The sequence below is a fragment of the Gopherus flavomarginatus genome, chromosome 6, assembly GCF_025201925.1.
Source record: "Gopherus flavomarginatus isolate rGopFla2 chromosome 6, rGopFla2.mat.asm, whole genome shotgun sequence".
Classification (NCBI taxonomy): Eukaryota; Metazoa; Chordata; order Testudines; family Testudinidae; genus Gopherus; species Gopherus flavomarginatus.
Genome location: NC_066622.1, coordinates 17,411,031 through 17,434,551, shown reverse-complemented (window position 1 = coordinate 17,434,551; position 23,521 = coordinate 17,411,031). Strand labels below are relative to the sequence as shown.

Here is a 23,521-nt window from a genome sequence, read left to right as displayed (position 1 = left end):
GTACTGCCTGGACTGTCATAGCAGTGGGAGGCTGCCTCCCCCTCATTTTATCTCATTAAAAAGTCAGTGTTTCTTATGCCTGCATTCTTTATTACCTCATCACACAAATGGATTATGTGTTCCATAATGATGCCTGGATTCTTTTCTGTAGTAATATTGCTTACCCAGTTGTTACCATTTAGTATTTGAGCATGTGACTGAAATGAGTGTCTGCCGTTGCTTTCACTGCGGAAGGATTGAGTGACGACATTTACTCAGAATCACCTGCGACACTGTTTTTGCCCCATCATGCATTGAGATCTCAACCTAGAATTCCAATGGGCGGAGGAGACTGTGGGAACTAAGGTATAGCTACCCACAGAGCAACGCTCTGGAAATCGACGCTAGCCTTGGTACCTGGACGCACACAGCTGAATTAATGTGCTAGTGTGGCCGTGTGCACGCGACTTTATACAATCTGTTTTTTAAAAAATGGTTTCTGTAACATCAGAATCATCCCGTAGTGTAGACATACCCTAAGTCGGACAGGCCCAGTCTTTTTACTCTCTCCTCATATGGAAGCTGTTCCATAGCCTTAATCAGTTTTATTGCCCTTCTCTGTACCTTTAATATTTCTAATATAGTATTTTTTTCTCAAGATTGCATGACCAGAACTGCACACAGTATTCAAGGTGTGGGCATACAATAGATTTATACAGTGGCATTATACTATTTACTGCTTTATCAGTTTTCCGTTTCCCAATGGTTCCTAAAATTCTGTTGTAGCTTTTTTGACTGACATCACTCATTGAGTGGCTGTTTTTCAGAGAATTATCCACAATGACTCCAAGATGTTTGTCTTGAGTTGCAACAGCTAATTTAGCTCCCATCATTTTGTATTTAAAGTTGGGATTACATTTTCCAATTTACATGATTTTGCATTTATCAACATTGAAGTTCAGCTGCCATTTTGTTGCCTAGACAGTCCCAGTCTTTTTGTCTTGTCTTTATTGAATTTCAGCTTGTTGATTTCAGACCAATTCTCCAATTCATCAAGGCCATTTTGAATTTTAATCCTGTTCCCCAAAGTGCTTTCCCTCCCTCCCCCTCTTGGTGTCATCTGCAAATTTTATTAATATACCCTCCACCTCATAACCCAAGTCATTAATGAAAATATTGAATAGTATTGAACCCAGGACCCCATTAGATAGGTCCTCCCACTTTGCTGTGTTTTGATTTCAATTAAAATTTTGTCCATCAGAAGAGTGCGTGTGTGCCTGCGCACACTTCTATGCCAAAGGTGGACATTGTGTCATAATTTTATTTTTGCAAAAAAAAAAATTTGAAAGATTTTGCTGTTGCTCTATTGCAACACAAAAACAAATTTTGACATCTCAAAAGTTATTATGCATCTGAATTGTCTTTCTCCAGTCATCACTGACAACTCCTTAAAGGAGCTGAGCCTCTGCACCTCTTAGAAGCTGGCCCATATTTTATCACTAAAGGGATAGCTATCCCATGTAAATGGAGTAGGAGAACACCCCCACCCGTGTATTGAAAGTGGATGTTCTAGATTTGAATGGCTGTGTCAAAGCTAGTGCACAGCTCCTTGATTTGTTGTCGCTGCAGACGTTCCAGGGTGGTTGAGAGGTTCACCTCTTCCACGCCACCGTCTTTTTTCCCTTTGTAGTAGATACCTTCAGGCCACTCAGCATCATCTCCCTGGACTGTAAACTGACAAACCTGTAAGTCTTTGGAATAGAAAGGCTTGAGAGAATTTAGAGAGGAATTGGGAAATGCTATGAGGTAGTTAACAGCTCCCAGGCGCTCTTGGACCGTGAATGGCCCTTCCCATGATGCTTTCATTTTATGTGCCTGTTGCGCCTTCAAGACCATAACCTGGTCTCCTACCTTGAAGGAACGTTCTCTGGTATGTTTGTCATACCAGGCCTTTTGCTCTTCCTGAGCATTTTTTAGGTTTTCTTTAGCAAGCGCTAAAGAGTGTCGGAGGGTGCTTTGTAGGTTGCTTACAAAGTCCAGAATGTTAGTTCCTGGAGAAGGCGTAAACCCCTCCCATTGCTGCTTCACCAACTGTAATGGCCCCTTAACCTCGTGACCATACACAAGTTCAAACGGTGAAAACCCTAAACTGGGATGTGGTACAGCCTTGTAGGCAAAAAGCAACTGCTGCAACACTAGGTCCCAATTATTGGAGTGTTCATGGACGAATTTAGGAATCATGGCCCCCAAAGTTCCATTAAACCTTTCCACTAGGCCATTGGTTTGATGGTGGTACGGGGTGGCAACCAAGTGGTTCACCCCATGAGTTTCCCACAGTTTTTGCATGGTCCCTGCCAGGAAATTAGATCCTGAATCTGTAAGGATGTCGGAGGGCCAACCTACCCTGGCAAAAATGTCTGTTAGGGCCAGGCACACATTGTTAGCCCTGGTGTTGCCTAGAGCTACTGCTTCCGGCCATCTGGTAGCAAAGTCCACGAAAGTCAGTACGTACTGCTTTCCTCTGGGCGTCTTTTCTGGAAAAGGACCCAGAATATCCACAGCTACTCGCTGAAATGGGACCTCAATTATGGGGAGTGGCTGGAGAGGGGCCTTGACCTGGTCTTGGGGCTTTCCCACTCTTTGGCATACCTCACAAGACCGGACATACTTGGCAACGTCCTTGCCCATCCCCTCCCAGTGGAAGGACTTCCCCAACCGGTCCTTGGTTCTGTTCACCCCAGCATGGCCACTGGGATGATCATGGGCTAAGCTTAAGAGCTTTTCCCTGTACTTAGTTGGAACCACCAACTGTTTTTGTGGATGCCAGTCTTCCTGGTGTCCACCAGAAAGAGACTCCTTGTATAAAAGTCCTTGTTCTACAACAAACCGGGATCGATTAGAAGAGCTGAGAGGCAGTGGGGTGCTCCGTGCCGCCGCCCAAGCTTTCTGAAGGCTGTCATCTGCTTCCTGCTCCATCTGGAACGGGTCCCTTGAAGCTGGAGACGCCAGTTCTCCCTTAGACTGGGGACTTGGGCTTGGTCCCTCTGGAAGCGATGTAGGTGATGGAGTTGTTTCCATTGCTGGTGAACCACTCTCCGCTGGTGCACCAGGTGGTATTTCAGGCTCTGGCTGAGGCTCTGGCTGAGCCTCTTGGGTGTGGTTGTCTGCTGCTTCTGCCAGTTCAAGCTTGCTGGCGCCCTCTGGTGTTGGGGTTGAAGATGGATTTGCAAGCACTGTCGTCAGTGCTGGCACCGGTTCTGGTGCTGGCTGCTTTTCCAGTTCCTGGTCTGGGACTGGAAGCACTGTGGCTGTTTCCGTGGTTGGCATGGGATCCGGGTCCACTACCTCTGTCTGGGTCTCTGGTAACACAGACGGGGCCCCTGTGGACGGCTCAGTAACAGGAATGGGTCTGGAAGCTTGCCTGGTTTGGCTACGTGTAACCATCCCCACTCTCTTGGCCCACTTCACCTGGTTGGCCAAATCTTCCCCCAGTAGCATGGGGATGGAATAATTGTCATAGACTGCAAAAGTCCACATTCCTGACCAGCCTTTGTACTGGACAGGCAGTTCAGCTGTAGGCAAGTCTACAGCTTGTGACATGAAGGGGTAAATTGTCACTTGGGCCTTTGGGTTGATGAATTTGGGGTGGACGAAGGATTGGTGGATAGCTGACACTTGTGCCCCCGTGTCTCTCCACGCAGTAACCTTCTTTCCGCCCACTCTCAAAATTTCCCTTCGCTCCAAGGGTATTTGAGAGGCATCTGGGCCTGGGAATCTTTTGGGTGATGGTGGTGTAATGAACTGCACTCGGATGGCGTTCTTTGGACAGTTGGCCTTGATATGTCCCAGTTCATTACACTTAAAGCATCTTCCATCTGATGGGTCACTGGGTCGAGGTGAATTACTGGAGACTGGTGAGGTGGAAGAATAGTGTGTCTGTGGCTTTACTTGGGTTGTAGGTGGGGTTTTTGGCTGCCCTCGGTTGTAGGGTTTATGGTCGGTGTGACCTCTGGGGTATTCGTTCCCCTTGACAGTAGCTTTCTTGCTTTCTGCCACTTTCATCCATCTGGCTCCAATCTCCCCCGCCTCGGTGAGATTTTTGGGTTTTCCATCTTGTATGTACCGTGTTATGTCCTCAGGAACACCCTCCAAGAACTGCTCCATTTGTATGAGGAGGTGCAGTTCTTCCAAGGATTTAACATTGTGTCCTGATATCCAGGCCTCATAATTTTTCCCAACGTAGTAGGCGTGTTTGGGAAATGACACATCTGGTTTCCACTTTTGGGTTCTGAAACGCCGACGGGCATGATCCGGGGTTATCCCCATTCTGTATCTGGCCTTGGTTTGAAAAAGTTTATAGTCGTCCATTCTGTCCTTTGGCATTTCAGCCACCACCTCTGCTAAGGGTCCACTGAGCTGTGACCTCAGCTCTACCATGTACTGGTCTTCAGGGATGCTGTACCCAAGACAGGCTTGTTCAAAATTTTCTAAGAAGGCCTCAGGGTCATCAACTGCCTTGTAGGTGGGAAATTTCTTGTGCTGTGGAACCAGAATTGGCGAAGGGTTGTTAGGATTGGCTGTGTTCTGTTGCTTAGCCTTTTCTAATTCCAGGGCCTGCCGGTAGGTCTCCCTCTGGAGTTCCAGCTGTCTTTGGTGGTCTGCATCTTTGGCTGCTTGCTCTCTTTTGTAGGCTGCCTCTCTGTCGTCTTGTTCTCCTTTGTAGGCTGCCTCTCTGCCTTCTTGTTCTCTTTTGTAGGCTGCCTCTCTTTCTCTTTCTCTCAGCTCCATCTCTTGTAGTTTTTTTTCCATATCTCGCCTGTGGTCTGCCTCTTTGATTTGTGCCTCTGCATCCTGTTTTGCCTTGGATGTCATGGTTCCTGTTTTCTTGTGTTGGGGTGTCCTCTGGTGTTTATTGTTTGAACTGCTGGCTCTCTGTTGTCTCCTGGGGTTTGCCTAGCAACAGTGCCTTTTTTTTTCTCTAGCTAATCTTTTAAATGTAAAGTAAACCAGAAAAACCACTTTATTTGCATGTGTGTTGTGCTGGCTACTTGACTCTCAATCGGAGTGCTATAGTTTAACAAAAGACCCTTTGTCAACCTTAATAGTTTGTTGCTTAATATGCAAGCCAAAGTGCCACGAGAGAACAGAAAAAAAAATTTCTCTCTGGCTCCTTTTAAAACCAAACTATTTTTCTCTGCTTAAAAGCCCTAGCAGAGAAAAAGAAAATAATATTCCTACTGGCTTCTGGATTCTTATCTTATCCCACACCGCTGCCACTCATGTCATAAATTTCCTACTCAGATCTGAACCTTAGAGTTCAGAACATGAGAAGCTAGCATGAAACCTCCAAACTTAATTACCAGCTTGGATCTGATATCGCTGCCACCAGCCAGAAAATTCCACTGTCTGGCTCACTCTGATCTCCCCAAAACCTTCCCTGGGGGACCCCAAGACTCAGATGCCCTGAGTCTCACCACAAAGGGAAATAACCTACTTCCCTTCCCCCTCTTTACCTCCTCCCAGATTTCCCCGCCCTGGGTACTCTAGGATATTTCCTGCTTCAAGTTCTTGAAACACAAGTACCGAGAGATCAAATCTCTCTCTCCCCTCACACAGAGGGTATGCAAAGTCAGGCTTAGTAGATCTAACACAAAGAGATTTTCCCCCTCCCTTCGTTTCTTAGCCTTAACCAGTGAAAAAACTCAAACAGGTCTTAAAAAGAAAGCTTTATATAAAAGAAAGAAAAAGACATAAAAATGGTCTCTGTATCAAGGTGACAATATACAGAGTCAATTGCTTAAAAGAAAAAAATGAATAACCAGCCTTATCCAAAAAGAATACAATTTAAAACATTCCAGCAACTACACACATGTAAATACAAAAAAACCAATATAAACCTATTGTCTTACTATCCTTGTATTTACAACTTGGAAACAGATTAGAAAGCCTGGAGATTCCTGTGGTCACTCTCAGAGCCCAGAAAAAGAACAGACCAAGAACAAAGGACTCACACTCAAAACTTCCCTCCACCCAGATTTGAAAAAGTCTTGTTTCCTGATTGGTCCTCTGGTCAGGTGTTGTTTGTTACCCCTTTCCAGGTGAAAGAGACATTAACCCTTAGCTATCTGTTTATGACAGGCTGTACCCATGTATTTGAAAAAGAAGTTGAGGCTTACCTCACACCAATGTAAAGCAGAAGTAATTCCACTGAAATAAAAGGTAATACAATATTTTAAAAGTGGTGAGACGAGATGCAGGATCTTAGGGCCAGAATCTAAGCTGCTATTAAAAAAATACACCTAGTTATCCTGGTTGAGTGTCAGGCCCATAATTTTTTATTAGACATTTTCTTTCTCTAGTGCTGTGCTCTTTCCCTCACAATCTCTCCTAAGTGAGATGCATACCCAATTAGTGTAAAATTTGAGGCAAATTTTCCAACCTACAGAGGGAGAGTGTTCAAAATTAGGTAAAATCAGTTTCCACATCCTTTTAATTAACTGCAAATACTTTAGAGATTTTTGTAACTATGCAAGAGATGCTAAATTAGTTACCAAAGAGAGAGGGAGAGAGACTCCCCACCCACTCAAAGGAAATAAATCATCATTGGAGCTGATGATTTTGTCTTGTCAGTGCGTCTGTTAACCGTTATTGAAAGCTTGGGAATGATTCAAGAGGGCATATAGACCTGATTACAGCTACTTCATTCTGCCAAGCACAGGTTTTATGACAATTTCTGATAAAAGTTTTCATGCATTTCCTTCAGTTAAGTAGCTTTTAAGCATTTTTTATTGTATTTGAAATCTAATTTAACAGAAAGTTTAAAGTGTTTAAACATGATTGTTCCTTCAGACCTTCGCTGTGTTTTGGTTCACTGCGCTCTGCATCACAGTGACGATTTGGGGTTAGCACAAACTTCAAAAATGTAGGGCGTTGCAATGTTTTTGGCTATTTTTTTTAGAACTGTAAAACAGTTGCACGTAGTATATATAACTAAAGCCCTGTACAGCTAGCAATGACTGAGCCACAAAGGGGCTTGCAACTATTTTTGGCGGGGAGGGATCAGATGCAAATCAGACCCCACTGGTAAACTCAACTCTTCAAGCAAAGCAATCTCAAGAGGAACCCAAACCACTGATCCTCCAGCTTTCTTCAACTGGTCCCCAACTCCTGCCCCATCTTCCTTCAGATAGGTTCAGAAATAGTTCTCGATGTCAACTGAATGACATTAGGGTCGATCATATGTTATTGGACCTCAGCAGATGGTATTGAGACATATAATTTACACGTTCCTTTGAACTGAATGTATAGGCACTTGGGTCTGCAAGAAACATCTGGCATTAGGCGTCAAGCACATAAGAACAGCTTTACTGGATCAGAGTAAATGTCAATCTTGCCCAGGATCCTGACTTCTGACAGTACCCAATCCCAGGTGCCCCAGAGGGAATGAATAGAACTGGTAACCATCAAATGAACCATCCTCTTCTGCCTATTCTTCTGGCAAACAGAGACTAGGGGCATCATCGCTGTCCTTCCTGGCAGTGGTGCAGGAACATTTCGAATAGTAGGAGTGCTTAAAGCCAGCCACCTTAAGTGTGTCCACCCCCCAACCTCCCACTCCGGAGCCAGTAGCTGGGACCCAGGAGCGGGGAGCCAGTTTCCATCCCTATGCATCCTCACTAATAGCCATTGATGGACCTATCTTCTATGAATTTATCTTATTCATTTTTTTAACCTAGTTAGTGTATTGGCCTTCACAAAAGCCTCTGACATGGAAGTCCACAGATTGACTGTACTTTTTTAGAAGCTGTTGTATTTAGTAGTAAAGTTGTCTTTGTTCTCTTTCTAAATCTTTCTGACTGAATCCTCTCTTAAGGGTAAAGCTGCTGCTATAGCACACCGTGAAAGCAAAACAAAATTGCATGTGATTTTTCAGAAATATAAACAGATAGTGGTGAAAAGGAAATTCACAGGCATTCCAAGTATACAAATAATTTCAGGCTAAGAAGAATGGGGAGAGTGCCCCTTCCACCTAGGATAATTGCCAAAGTGGGGTGGGAGGCTAACGGCATCTCAGGTGTTTGCCTACTCCCATTTGATGGTGCTGACCTTGGAAAGGAAGGAGAAGGAGACCTGCAAGAAGCCAAAGTACCATACTGACTGATACGTTTGTAGATCCTTTTTATGTCTATTCTCTAGCCTTGAGTAGTACCATAATGTAAACAACACTGGATATGACTGTATGTACATCATAGGTACCAACTGTTTTGGATCGTACTTACCTGAGTGACCACCTGTCTTCTCTTATAATGCAACCACTGGCATGGTCATCACCAGGAAGACGAAAAGGACATGTGAAATGGATTTTAGTCAGGATACAACTTTCTTAGTCCAATTACATCCAAAGTTCTTGTTGGGAAACAGCCCAGTGTACACCCCAGAGCCCCTTCTTGCCCCACTAGCACTACCATAAATGTCATTGGCTGGGACAATCCCCTGGTGTAGTGCCATGACTCCTGGTTCACAGCTGCACCCCCCCACACAAATTGTGCTAGACCCGCTGCCCCCATCTCGTAAGAAGATGGCTTTGGGTTGCCCACTATTACCATTTTTTTGGAGCTGGAGTCTAAACCACTGAGTTCCTGATCTGTGCACTTGCCATAAGGAAATGCCAGCACCCGTTTGGCTTCCTCTACCCCATCCCAGCCAGGCTACCCTGAAGTTTGGCCAGCCCAGTACCAAGATTGCCTAGGAACAAATTAGCACTTATAGCAGAGACGTGCACACTATCCTCTTGCTAAAGTTTGGCGATACTCTGGGCTGTGTGGCCATGGCCAATAACCAAGCCAGCTCGAGACCTCATCCATGTCAATATTTTCCAGCTGGCCTTCCTTCAGAACCTATCCACCTTGTATGGGCATACTATATTCCACCAAACCGTATGGAGAATGAGGCAATACTCACCACGCACGTTCTTGGACATGGTGCATGGTGGTGATATGGAGCTTAGGCAACAGATTTGTTGTAAAGTACCTCCCACCCTGCAAAAACAAATCACCTTTGGATATTAACCTCAAGAATGGATGGCACAGCCAAGGACATGTGCCATACCGTGTACCTTCTGCCCTTCATTCAACACTCTCTACCCTGAACAAAATCATCCCACAAGTATAGTGCAGCCACCTTGTTGGGATAATCCCTTAAACCACCCATGTTAATTGGCACCATTGCCTTTGCAGTCATGTTGGCCCTAGCCCCACTTGTCAGGAGTTTGGGCTGCTGCCTATGCCTGATGGGGAGATGCACTTAATGTTGGGGCAGACTTCATAGAGAGATACTTAAGAAATGCTCAGGATAGGAGTAGGGTGACAGGGCCAAGTGTGCATGGGAGCACTCAGGGCAGTACAGCCGCCTGAGACCACAGAAAACTCATCTAACTCACTAGATCACAAGCCAACTGTGTCTTTCAATCAGGACAGTTTTTTTCCAATAACGATGGAGAGGAAATGTACGCTGGACATTTGAGGCCATTTGGAGGTGGTTTCTTTACATGGGCAGCTGCTTAGTGGGAGTGGCCGCTTGGTTGGGTGTTACCATCAGTAGCAATGTTGCTATTTTAATTGCCTGGCTACAAAACATGCTCCAGGAATCACTGGATGACCCCTTCTGGCCCAGGAATACAGGTCAGACTAGGTGAGCACAATAGTCATGTTTGGCCTAATCCTTCCGCCCCAAAATAAGAGACAAAACTATGGATCACACAGGCCAGCAAATGTCCCTCCCCCAAGTGGCACGCACTAGCCTGACCTACTACATAAGTAACACAGTCAAACGGTTCCCTCCAGCCAATGTCCCAGCTCACTGAGAGCAGATTCCCAGAGGCTGGTGTAGGAGTCGGGACCCGTGCAGAAGCAACTCACCCCAGGTGATGTATTAGCTCAGCCACATACAGATAATTTTTCGCTATATCAAACACCCTGCCAACAGCTTGACCTGGGGCAGCCACACCCCTCTGAACTCTGGTTGTGCAGGAAACCCTCAGTGAGGCAGGGGCTCTCACTGGTGGTGGTGAACACATAAGGAAGGGTGGGGGCCACTGGGGCTCAGGTACAGCTTGGGCTAGTGGGGTTCCAGGGCACCGAGCCCTGCACCTGGACCCAAGAACCATTTTCCTTCTACAGCAGTTCCCTCATCAGCCTACTGGTCTAAGCAGCACAGTCCCAATGCTGCCTCATGGTCCTTTCATTGATGTCGTTTGCTCTGGCTTCATGCTGCTCAGCCAGGCTTAGTCTGGGGTGTGAAGGGTCAGAGGCAAAACCCTGCCTGGATGAGGCTTCTGCCTGCACCTGCATTTAAGCAGCTATTGACACACTGCTGGACAGAGCAGCAAACAGGGAGCTCAGGGACCATTTGTGGGATCCAAATCTCATACCATAGACTGCAAGACCCCCGCTCCTCTCCTGCAAGTCCTGTGGGGGCTGGAAATCTCACAGGGACCTTGCCTGTCTGATCCTTTCATTCTCTCTCCCATTGTGGAAGCCACCACACTCACCCTTTGTTTGGTTTGGGCCCAGGGCCGGCGCTACCATTTAGGCAGCCTAGGCAATCACCTAGGGCACCAGAATAAATGGTGGGCGCCGTTTTGCCAGAGGGGGCGGCAGGCGGCTCCGGTGGAGCTGGCACAGTGGTGCCTGTGGAGGGTCTGGTGCTCCGTGGCTCCGTGGAGCTGCCGCAGTCGTGCCTGTGGACAGTCGGCTGCTCATGTGGTTCCAGTGGACCGCCCGCAGGCACCACTGTGGCAGCTCCACCAGAGCTGCGGGACCAGCGCGCGGGGCAGCGAAATTGCCGTCCGCCTAGAGCGCTCAAACCCCTAGCGCTGGTCCTGCTTGGGCCCCCCCTTTTGAGTGCCAAGTCACTTGAGTGAATCACCTCCCCCCCCTCCACAACCAAACCTTGACTGAAATAGTAGGGGCTTGATGGTTTGTTATTATTGGCTCTGAGATTTACTTTCCCTGGTGGTTTACTAAATTCCGGATCACAGGACATGCGGCTGTTATTTTCCTGGTGGAAGAGAATGAGCAGGCATTTGGAAACAGGAGTGTTGCTTGAAGGGAGAGTTATTTTCAATGGGACAAGTTTATGCTTTTATAAATTGGACCTTAAATGATACGGATGTACATCAGCTGAAGCTCTGGCCTTGTGTTTATGGATTTTGCACAGAGTTTAGATAAGTACCACTGAGAAGAATTTTTTTTTAAAAATAATGAACACAGGCTTTTCTCCTTTTATTAGTCACTACCCAGATACTCCTTTCCTACCAGTAAATCCCTTAATTGGGATTTTATTCATTTAATTCTGCTATAAAATTCAATCCACCTAGCTCTATAGTTGAAAAAGTACCAAACTACTCCTCTTATGTTATAAGCATAAAGAGTCAATAGAATTGGCAAACAGAGACTTTCATACCCTAACTATCTGTTGTGGGCAAAGTACGTTGCAGCTGTCAAATTTTCTTTTGATGCTGATTACGTTCATCAGTGTAATTTATCAAGTTGTCTAGATAAAATGGGACGCTAAATACTTTAGAAACTAATCTTCAAATTGCCCTCAAAATATTTTTGCTTTGCCAAAGGTAGCATGCAGGTGTGACATATTTTTTCTCTTGTGTTGCAATGGAAATTTAAATGAATTGCTTCTCCCCGCCTGTATCACTTTATCACCTTTTTCCTATGATCTCTCACTCCAAAAATGCCCTGCAAATTGACCTTTGATTGTTCAGGAAGGTAATGATCTTCACTTATGAGCCAGTTTATTAACTTTGGTATTTTTCAAGACATAGGGAAGATGCAGTCATTTCAGGCTGGCATTGGACAGCTCAAGCTATTTGGCAGAGCCCTTAGTTTACTTTTGTTCTAGATCACAGGAATATATACATGGCTTCTTCTAGGATGAGGATATAGAAGAGTACTTGAGATCTTGCATGGTTGAGATCTAAAGAACAAAGGCTGTAGTCATACTAAGATATCTATAGTAACTCTATTTCATGAAGTTCTGCTCTATAAAACCAGGTTCTATTAACTCCTTCCAAATAGCAGAAACAAGGAAGCATTTCTTCATTATTACGGTTACTGTGTTCAATTCTGTGGTCCCTACTCTGTCAAAAAAAATATTGATCCAGTTAAGAATATTACCTGCAGTATTAGGTGCTCACTTTGTTGAAGAGATTCAAGGTACAGATTATAACACCTGCACAGGTCTTTCGCCCATCTGAAGGGCACTGATAATTGTGTTATCTTTTGTCATGGTCCTCTGAAGGCTGTTGTGGACAAGAGAGGCTGCACAAGAGCTTCTGCCATTAGTCCCCAAAATGTGACCAAATGCCTCCAATCACTTAGAGCCCATCCAACCAGTCCTAAATATCAGCTTGGCTTCAGAGCTGCTAATATGTTAAGACCATAAAGGCACCAGAGAAGTGAACAGTGTTTAAGTTTTATAAGCCCAGGTTGAAAGATTTGGAAAAAAGAACAACCAACCCCAGTATTCAGGAAGCAAAGAATGTCTAAGGAGCATACAAGTTAAAATAGGCTTAGCAATGACTAATGATTGAAGTGATTTTCAGCTCAGTTTTGATCTTGCCATCAGCGTTCTTCAGGTACAAGGGATGCTCTTGTAGCCACTTGAAATGAGGAACTACTTGTTTAGCTTTGGAGGTTGGAAAAATGCTGAAACAACAAGAACAAAATTCTGCCCATCCACAATTACTGCTCTCACTTTTCAAGGAAATCTGAGTTTTGGTTCTTGATCCACATTTGGAAAGTGTGGATCTCATTCACTACTGACAACTCGTGTTGATTACTCCAGTTTTGCATCGGCATCATTCCACTGAAATTAATGGAGCGACATTACTGAACCACTTTAGTATCTCAGTGTTAATCAGGCCTTGTGCCTACATTTTCAAATGTGATTAGTGATTTGGAGAACTTCAATTTTGGAGTGTCCACACTGACACACATTGAAAGACCTGATTTGAAGAGGGTAGGGGCTCAGCTCATTCTGAAAAAAACAGGCCCCTTTACATTGTCCCAGGTTGAGTGCCCAGTGACTTTTCAAAAATTTAGGCCCAATCTGGTTAAAGTACTTCTACATCTTTTTCAGCTCCACATGTGACAACTCTCATGAATAAACTAACTAAAAGGGGGAGGGGAAGAAACAACTAAAGATATTTATTGCCGTAAATAAAAAAAAGTTAACCAAAACCTTTTATTGTTACATTCTTGGACAATATCACAGGATCGAGAGAGAATGGAAAAGAGGGGAGGAGTTTGCCAGAAAGATTGTTTTCACTAATTGGCACACAAGCAGCAAGATTAACGAAATTACTTATTACAAACAGTATAAAACATACATGCTTTTTTTTTTTTCAAGTCCTCATCACACTGGTCAATCATGGTGGGCATCAACAAAGAAAAACCTTAAGACATGTAAAAGCCATATTCCTTCTTCCAAATATTGTAAGAATAATTGAAATTATTGCAAAATAGTCATATATCTTAACTAAAATAACAAAATAGAACACAAATACAAATATCAAACAAATTATTAACATGTACTATAAAATACATTACTGGCATGCATTCCACATATCAAGACCTCTATTAAAACCAGGCAATATCCTTCTTGCTTCCTCTGCAGCCCATCATACTTATGAAAGGCAGGGGCTCACTTTGCCAGCACAGTTTTTGGTCTTTAAATAACTTTTTGTTGTTGTTGTTGAATTTAAAAAAAAATATGGATTGCAGTGATACAATAATAATTATACAAGTCATGTACATAGTTTTTTTAAATCCTCAGATTTGTTTTTAATGTGCTAACATCTGAGAGAATAGGTCTTCAATGCAATTGTGCATTCAAAACAAACAGTGAATCTTTGAAACAACATGGATGGAAATATGCAAAATTCCTCACAAACTGTACAGAAATTTCAAAAACTTGCAGTCTGGAAGTACATATAAAGACAGAATTAGCCCCTGTAAAGTCACTGTTGCTAAATGCAGTTCACCCATAAAGAGCTGGGTACTCATGTATTCGAGCTGGGTATTCAGTTTTCATACTTCCCATACATAGAGAAGGTCCAAGGTCACAGCCCACAGTGCCAGTGACTTATTAAGCCAAGAATAATTAAGGATATTTCATATAGCAGCTGTTCAGAACGCTTGGTCCTCTGACATTGATCTCCATATTAACTGCCTGGCCTTTAAGCTTCTCCAGTGATGGATACACTCCAGGTCAGGGAGAGGCATATGGCAGTTTGGATGACTGAATGGATGAAAATCTTCATCCTTCCTCAATTCTGTCTGAAGAAATGGACTAGATAACCAGGTTATTATAACTGACATACTTCTTTTTTGCAGCAGGGCCTGAAAGAAAGGAGGAAGATGGAAAAAAGTCACTGACCTGGAAATCTGAAACTGTCCTTAAAAAGGCCTACAATTATCCCCTAAGCAGTCGACACAGTGATGAGAGAAGATAAGCAAATGATGACCCCTTTGAAACCAGTCAATAAATAAGTTATGAATTATGCTACTTTTTGATAGTAAAAAACATTGTGAACATTTGTGCAATGGCAACCGCTCATGCAATTCAATTGACATTTGAATCTATAGTGTTTATCAAGTAGCTCCCATGTGGAACAAAAATATTTGAACTCTGTATGATTCAATATATAAGCATATAAACATATGCTACTTATATAAATATGGGCTTTTCATATATTACACCCTATCCACGCATGTAACATAAAAATGAGCATTTGTATGAAACAAATGACTTGATAGAAAAGTTTTTAAAAACCTTTGAAATCATATATATAATATAATACCATAAGACTACACTGAACATTTTTCTTTTCTCTTGATATCCCAAAAGTTTAAAATTCATGTTTATAATCCTTCTTACTAACTGATGCAGTTATTAACTACTATTATTTGACAATTGTGTTCTTTGAGCAACTTGAATTTAACACAAAACATCAGAAAGGTGTATCATAAAAGACATGCACAGAAAGTAACACAACATGCAAGTAAAAATGAGCTTTGATGCATCTTCCTGATAAGAGTTAAACTTGCAAAATGTACACAAAAGACACAAGGCCTGAGTTTCTGGGATATTTAATATTTGCTGCTCCCTTTGATGTCAGATACAATTGTGTGTGCTTAGCACCTAGGAAAATCAGAAGCCATTGCAATACTGAAGCTATTTAAAAGCTAGCACTTAGAAAAAATCATTAATATCTGCCCTTCAAAAAGAGTTAGACCACATTTATAAACATTTATATTTATAAAACTAATTATTGTCAGAAATGCCTTTCTCCACATATACCCACATCCTTTGTAGATAGCTTCGTGCATCTTCACAAAATAATACAACTGAGCTGCCATATGTTTTTTAGTCATACAAGCCTAAATAGCTGGGGAAAGGTCCTCAGTTTGCATATATGATAATTTACCCCTGAGAATCCACTCCCAGTGTGTTTAATCAAGTTAAATTGGGAGGACTATTAATTCTTTCCTCAAACTTTGAAATAATGGATTCATGAGTTGCCAAACACCACGGTTTGGCAACTGTGATATTTCGTTCTCATAAGGAAGGTTTTCACCAACAACACAGACTGTTTCAAGAATATAATGTTCAAGGATGCAACCAAATAAATACTCTTGTAAAAATGCTCATTTTCTTCACTGGCTTCCCGAACTGCTCAGATCATGAGAAATAAGGAAACAACTTTACATTTAGGTATTTTTAACAGTGTCATTTAACAATCTTGAATATAACTTCACCATTTTATATTATTATTCTAAATCTACATTTAATCTCTTCCAGATTCACTGTAAGTGTCAAAGAAATCTATTCAATCCAACTCAGGAAAAACTAAGAACACTTTCAATAACATCTCTGGGAGTGGAGGGTGCTCAGCATTTCAGAGGATGATTTATACCTTGACAAATCGGGCCAAATGAGGGTGAGTAACAATTAATGGGTTAAACAATTTTATTCGTAGAAGATTTACATAGTAATTACCTGTATTATGATATAACACACCCTTTGGCTTTGTATTACATTTTCAGGATTTCAAAGATCTGTAGAGAGTTTATTGCATTTATACCAATAAAGAGATGGAGATTTAGATAAACTCAAATCTTGGTCTGTAAATTATCATCCCTTTCCAAAGCTTTCAGATTTTTTCCTCTCCCACCAATGAAACAATTATTTTCTCTGCAGCTGAAGCTTTTCTGTGACTGGTTATCCTCCAATATCAGCCTAAATATCTCATTTGTCATTTTTCAGCCTGCCTAAGCACCAATATCAATCAAATACACCAACACCAAGTGAGCTCAAATAAAAATAAGTTTTTGTCAGTATATATTTCTGTTTGCTCACATTGAAAAGATAGAATACAAACAATGAAATCAGAGATCATGAGGTTCTCTTTAGTACATATTTGCCCCGTTATATTTTAACAAAATAATGCTTTTCTACCGTTGACAAATACAACATAACTGATCTGGATAAAATAATATCCCAAGACTCAGGGCTGCCCAGAGGATTCAGGGGGCCTGGGGCAAAGCGGGGCAGCTGCGGCGCTTGTACTCACTCAGCGGCGGTCTGAGGCTTCGGCAGCATTTCAGTGGCGGGGGAGCCTTCAGTTGCTTTGCGTCTTTGGCAGCACTGAAGGGCCCACCCCTGCTGAAATGCTGCCGAAGACCCGGACCACCGCCGGGCCAGGATTCACGGGGCCCCTGCGGGGCCCAGGTCAAATTGCCCCCCCGGGCAGCCCTGCCAAGAACAGCTATTTATTTCTTAAATTCTGTTGGGGAGGAAAAGGAATTTCTCTTGATCCATCAATTTTAAGGCCAGAGGGATTAGTGAATATCTTCTGTATAGGACAGGCCTTAGAATTTCACCCAGTTACCTCTGTAATGAGCCCAATAATTTGTGTTTGAGTAAAGTATATCTTCCAGAAAGGCATCGACTCTTGATTTCAAGACTTTAGAGATGGAGAATTTACCACTTTCCTTGTAAGTGATTTACTATTGCTGTCTCAGCTCTTCAATGTTTTGGGGAATTAGAATGATGAAGCAGGTAGGGATAAAATTTTCTCAAAGAAAGAAATGTCCATGCATAGAAAGTGTGCAAAAAAAGCCCTCAGCATCTACCAACAGTTACCATGCTTTAATCTGAGATACCGGAATATTCCCCTGTACTTAGAATAGAAAATAGGTAGAGTATCAAAGATACTGTGCTATGCTGATTGTTCGTAAGTGGCGGCATTTTAATGGTAAATACTGACTCTCCTCTTTGTAACTATATGTCTTTTCATCTGTAAGCTAATATACTTTCACACTATATACTATGACATTTTTAAAAACAACATTAAAATGATGTTTTTTAGGTTGAGAGTTGAGAACTCATAAGATAGGAAATGCCAGATTTACAGTTGCCTGTGCAATATTAATTTGCCCGTCCCGCCTTTGGGTGTACTCATGATGATACAGTTTTAAATTACATTATCATCTATATTTTTTTCCCCAAGAGGACTCTTGCTTCATTCAGAATGCAGGATGGTCCATGGTCCCTCATTGAGCATCTATTCAAAACAAAAACAAAAACGTTCAAATAAACTAAATAAACTACACATTACCATTTCCTGTGTAAAGTGCTATCATTACAGAACTGGGCTCCATCCAGTCTTTAACTTAGATTTGCAGGTCCTGATCCTCAGTTGGGACCGGGTGCACTGGGAACTGTTGATCTACCTATCTGTTTATTTCTACTATTATGTTTCCAGTATTGTAATTTCTTTAGGGCAGGAATCAGGTCTTTGTAGGTGTTTTTATTACACTCAGCCCTGATCCTGTCTGAGGCCTTTGGCCACTACCATCATATGAATATTAAATAAAATGTGCACAAATTACTGGGGATTTCAATGTTCAGCTCAATTCACTTCATGAAGTAACAAATTACACACAAATACACACAAATGTATGAAGAATATCTATATGGACATAGCTCTCTTATCCTTTTTTCACTGATATAAATCATTATCTAGAAAAGTGGAACATTTGTGACTTTATAGACATCTGCTGATGCAAAAATCCCTTAAATCTAATAAGATAGGAACAACTGGTAAGCAAGGTCCAGAAAGTATAAAAATATTTTAATGGCGTTGGATGTATGCAGACAGTTGCAAGTAATAAATTATATCTTTGGATTTGCCCTTCCAGCTTTGTAAGATTGAAGTGAAATAAAATTTACAGATAGTATATCAAATCTCTAATATATATAGATTGTTGGTGAACATGCAGAGATTAACAAAACATTAAAAGCAGGGGTCTTGATTAAAGGACATGCACCCCATGAGAAGAATTCCTGCAAAATTATTCATCACAGAATAAAAGTATTAAAATAGAGAAGTGCTTTGTTAATAGTGTTACTTTACAATTCTACAGCATCTTCTTTCCAATGATCTCAAAATTCTTTCCAAATTGTAATGAATTAAACTTAAAACTCTGAGAACAATTCCAAGCGTGGGTGGATAGGTATGCATGTGCACACCGTTCCTCCAGTTTACAGATGGAGAAACTTTGGCTGTGGTGTGTGAAACAAACAAGTGATTCTTATTTCATTTCAGATAGGTATGTATCTATACCACAAACCTCACCTCAATTTGCCTACTTACTGATAACCTTAGCAGAGAAGATAAAAACTGCGTAGGCCATTTACACTACTCTTTCATCCATAGCATGCCTGCAGTCTTCTGGATGAGAGCAATTATAACCTGTGCAACCAACAAAATGCTTGATCCATCATGTAAGTGAAAGGTGTACTTTAAATAGTAAATTTACTTTAAATATTGAAAATACCTTTTTGATTAACTGTAACAGAACAAGCAATGATAGAAAGTAAACTACTATTATATACATACATTTTTGAGTACTATTACATATACCATTTAACCCAGAGGATCCCTGCCTGCTCCCTCTCTTTCCCATTGTCAGTTCTAGATCCTGGCACTAGAGCAGCCCAAAGCATCTGGGAGCAGTAATTGCTGGGAAAGTCTTGCTCAGCCCCTGTAGCTGGAGCACGCTCAGTACAGACAGAATCTTTGCTGAATTTAAGCTACTAAAAGCTAGCGTATGTGAACTGAGATTTTTCAGCTGCTCATATCTTGGTCTTATTTGGATAGTTTTTCATGGGAACCACAAAAGGCACATTTTCAAGCCTTGGTTCCAAAGAATGGACGTGCTAAAGTTGCTCAGTGAAACAGTTGTAAGAATTTTCTTTATTAATCTGGGCAAAACAATATTTTTTTCTAATCTCATTCTTGGAAATGGTTGAACTATTTTTGCTGAAACTTTCTAAAAGTCAGCCTGAGACAGGAAATCAGCATGGGATATTACCGTCAGAACAGTTAGGGTTTGGCAAAGTTATAAACAAGTGAAAAGAGTGTCTTATAATGGAAAGTGTTGGACAACTTTAGCTATAGACAACAGTGCTGTACTTCCCTGTAATAAAAGCTAACAAACGCTACAGGTTTAATTTCTTTCAGGCAGAAACAGGCATTCATTTTCAGTTATGTGCTTTATTCCAGGAGTACTATAACAGATTCATGTAAAAAATCATTAAAACTTTGTTTCCCTGTTAAACATTGTTGAATACCAAATGTAATGATTGTCCCTGCCTTAAAATGTCCAACTACAGTGCTGTCATCTCCCTCGAAAGTGTTCTACTCAATGTCCTACACTCTCTTACACCACATGCTAATTAACATGTCTTCCTTTACAACATCCCACCACTTCTTGCTGGGTCAGCTTCTCTGTCTTTTTCCTTCACTTTTGATCTGTTGGACTGTGTAACCCCATTGTCAGGACTGCACATTACAAGACCAAATCCTCTGAGCCCGCACACCTTCATTTCTTTTTGTTGATGGGTGTTACTTTGAGTATGTCTCTAACATGCACATTCCTCATCGGATCATTTTTTTCTGACTCCACTCATCCTTCTCAACATTTGCATTTCCGTGACACAGCTCTTTTGCTCATGTTTCTTCTGAGTGCCCAACACTCAGCGCCGCTGGTGGACTGGTTATCTGGGTTGTAAAACGATATCTTCTTCCACTTTCAGTTGTTAGTTTCATTTGTGTAACCTGTTTATTTACGTTTCCGAGGCACGTATTCTCCGTATTTACTATCTGGGACACTGTACAAGATTGAAAGAAAAATCAAACCAAAACTGGAACCATCATAAAGTGAATCAAGTCACTTTCAATTGGGCAAAATAAGTTTCTGTGTATTTCTCTTTCCTCATTTACCCTAATTTTTAACTTAATCTTAACTATTTCTGTACTTTTTGATCACTGCTTTGAGTCTCAGCACTATTTTTTTTCCTTTAAGCTATATCTTTCCACCATGAGTGATTTCCTCCCCCACCCAGTTTTATTAATAGGTATTGTTGAAATGCTCTATTGAATCATCTTGGTATTTGTAAATGTATTCCATACCTTTTTAAACTTCACTGAGTCATTTATGGGAAAATTTCTTGGTATTTTCACCATCTCATAACTGAAATATCATTAGAAGATTATTTTGGGGAGGGGGGAATAATTTAATCACTAGATTTTATTTGTATCACCTTGTCTTCCTTTTACTTAGAGGGTAAGAAATATGGAGCTCTGTCCTGTGATGAATCATCTGTTGTCTGATTGGAATGGGCAAGAGAATGAGGCAGCACTTATTTTACTTGCCAATATTTTTCAAGTGTATAATTTGTGCTATTACACAATGCTAAACCTCTTTTATCAGCTAATCAGGTTTCAACTATAGCTCTCAACACTTTATCACTACTTCTACTTATAACCAAAAGGCAGAATGAGCCAAAAAACAATCTCAAGTGAACTTGGGAAATCTGTGTTTTATTTTTACAGAGAAAAGAGAAAACAAGTGCATCCAATGTCCCAAAGAAAACCTAATTTATGTTATAAGATGTAACACTTCAGAACAATGATTGACGTGATTTTAAAAGATTCAATTACAACATGCTTTGAAGTACATAGAGAGTGTAAAGCAGTCTGTGAGATTTACAGTTAACTTGATTGACGGTGTAATTTAGTAGCATTTTTGAGTGTAGAAAAACCAAATAAACAAATGCAGCAGCAGCAGATTCCTAATGCCACTGTGTTTATTCAGTTTGCTGAGATAGTTGCAGAGCTCCAATTCTAATATGATATTTTAAAGTACAGTGCTGTATTTTAAATTTGGACATTGAAAAGTCACTCTAAAGTTCACCAGACATCCCAGGAGATCACAGCAACAGGATTACAAACAGCTTTTCTAGTAAATGAGAGTAAAAGAGATGCCTGTTTAATGGGTGCTGTTTTATAAATTATATACTGGTATTTGGGATTAACCAAATACAATTTGCAGCAAAACCAATACCCCGGGCACATTACTTTTTACAGAAAATACTTTTCCTTTCAAATAAAGGACAATTATATTTTAATAGTTTTACCTTGATATTGCTGTGTAGTAAAAAAGAGAAAATTAAAAGATCAGCAGTAGGAGCTACTAAAATGTCAACATTTTCCACTCATTGTTACACAGTCAACCACAGACACTCTTTATTCTAAACATAGGGGAGAAATTCCACTGGGTGCTAACTGTCGGCAATTGCTTTAATGTTCATCACTGAGCATGTGAAGGTGACTGCAAATATGTTATAGCATTGAACAGTACATATTCTGAGTAAATATTAATCTATTACTCTTTTTTATTTTAAACTCTCATGATTTCTTAGCCAAATATCCCCAAATGTTTTCTGTGATAGCCAAAGGTGCTGACTAAATGTTAGAGTGTTTTGTTTTAGACAAATGAATCTTTTTGTCCTGGTGGGCCTGTACTTTATTATCCATTCTCATTTTACCCTGAACTTTACCTGACCCGATTGTGTTATCAATAAGCTGAATTTTAGCTGGATCTTAGCATGTTAGTAAATAACGGAGTGTGTGTCATTTTACTGTAGCCCTTGACCCTTAGGGAAACGTGTCCAGATATTGAGAAAGAAACTACTTGTAACTGATATGGTATTTTCTGTGCTTAATAAAATAATCTATTGAAACACACACTTAGTTTATAGATTATTTATATCATGATGACTTGGTTACAGATATCTTTTGGAATGATAAAAATGGATTGTTCAACAGCTGTCTTTGGCTTATCAATTACATAAGCAGATACCATGAAAAGAAGTCCACAATCAATAATTCATTTTCTTTGTCTCTTTTCTGTTCATACACATACTATATAAAGACAATGTTGTTATAGCAATGTCTTGAAATGGACAAAATGGTGTAACTGATAAAGATGCTCATAGATTCTCTGTAATTGACAACATGGACAAGGAACATGTGGCATAGCATGTCTGATCTATAATCAATATAACAGCTCTTAGTTCTTAGCCATTCATCCATCCATTAATGTTTTGCTAATTATGGTTACATATTGTCCCAGTAGTGATAATTTAATTACAAATACCATTGGCTTATTAATTCAAAATAAGATCAAGCATGAGAAAGGATTTTTCTTTGTTCTAAACTAGTATATAAAAGATGAGTTCTAGGAAGTTAGTCAGAAGTGAACTAAAATACACTGCCATCATTTCTCTAGTTCCAGAGATCAGTATGTATGTTTCCTTTTTGTATCCTGTATAGTTCAGTACTAAGTGTACTTTTCTTAACTAACTCCGTTGAAGTTTTATTTAAGTATTTGACATCCTGACATACTGAAACTGGACTCCCAACAATACCATTCAGTGCGAAAACAATGAAGAATTACTGAAATATAGTCCTCCATCACATGGTTTTCTCTTAAATTACAAAACCCCATAAAATAAGACTCATTTTGAAAGAGTGAAGACTCCACTAAACACTTTTTGCAATGTTAAATATTGATAGTTTGGTCCAAACCAAAAAGATTTGGATCCAAAGAACCCAGATTTTGTGGCAATTTTGTTCTGTGCCCAAATTTCACCATGCCACTATCCTAAATCTCTCTCTGTCACACAAAAGTTAACCTAGACAATTCAATTCTTCATTGAAACGCTTGTTTGCCAAATGTCAAGATTAAAATCAAACACTGAATGATAGAACAGTGGAATATCAGTCTTGCTTTTAGTGGAGACTACTAGTGGTGACCTTACCCATGGAGTGGATACTGAGGCCTTCTTAATGATAGATTGAATAAAAAATCCCATATCTCAGCTCTGGAGAAGCCTGGCTATATTCTGTGGTCAAGCCCATGTCTATTAAATATATATTCATAGACTTGAGCTTGGGTTTTCCCTGCTTGTGGCTTTACATAGGTGTTTCTATTACTGCCACATATATTTTGCTTCCTTTCCCACTCTGCATGAGCTCAGTTCAGTATAATTTGCAGAGGCAGAACCTGTACCATTGTAACAACACAAAATCAAACTGTTGCAACCTAATCTTTCA

General features: G+C 40.8%; 1 protein-coding gene across 4 annotated transcripts in view; it reads right to left on the bottom strand.

Annotated features, from left to right (window-relative positions):
- Positions 1-13,248: 13,248 nt before the first annotated feature.
- Positions 13,249-23,521, bottom strand: part of GRM7 (glutamate metabotropic receptor 7) — a 549,943-nt gene continuing 539,670 nt past the window's right edge. The window contains exon 9 of one of the 4 annotated variants that reach the window (XM_050957328.1): positions 13,249-14,393. In XM_050957328.1, coding sequence (XP_050813285.1) covers positions 14,181-14,393 — 213 coding nt within the window. In that variant the 3' untranslated portion in view covers positions 13,249-14,180. Of the gene's footprint in view, positions 14,394-17,183; positions 17,621-23,521 lie in introns of those variants that run through there. The other 3 variants (XM_050957327.1, XM_050957325.1, XM_050957329.1) reach the window with 3 other exon arrangements.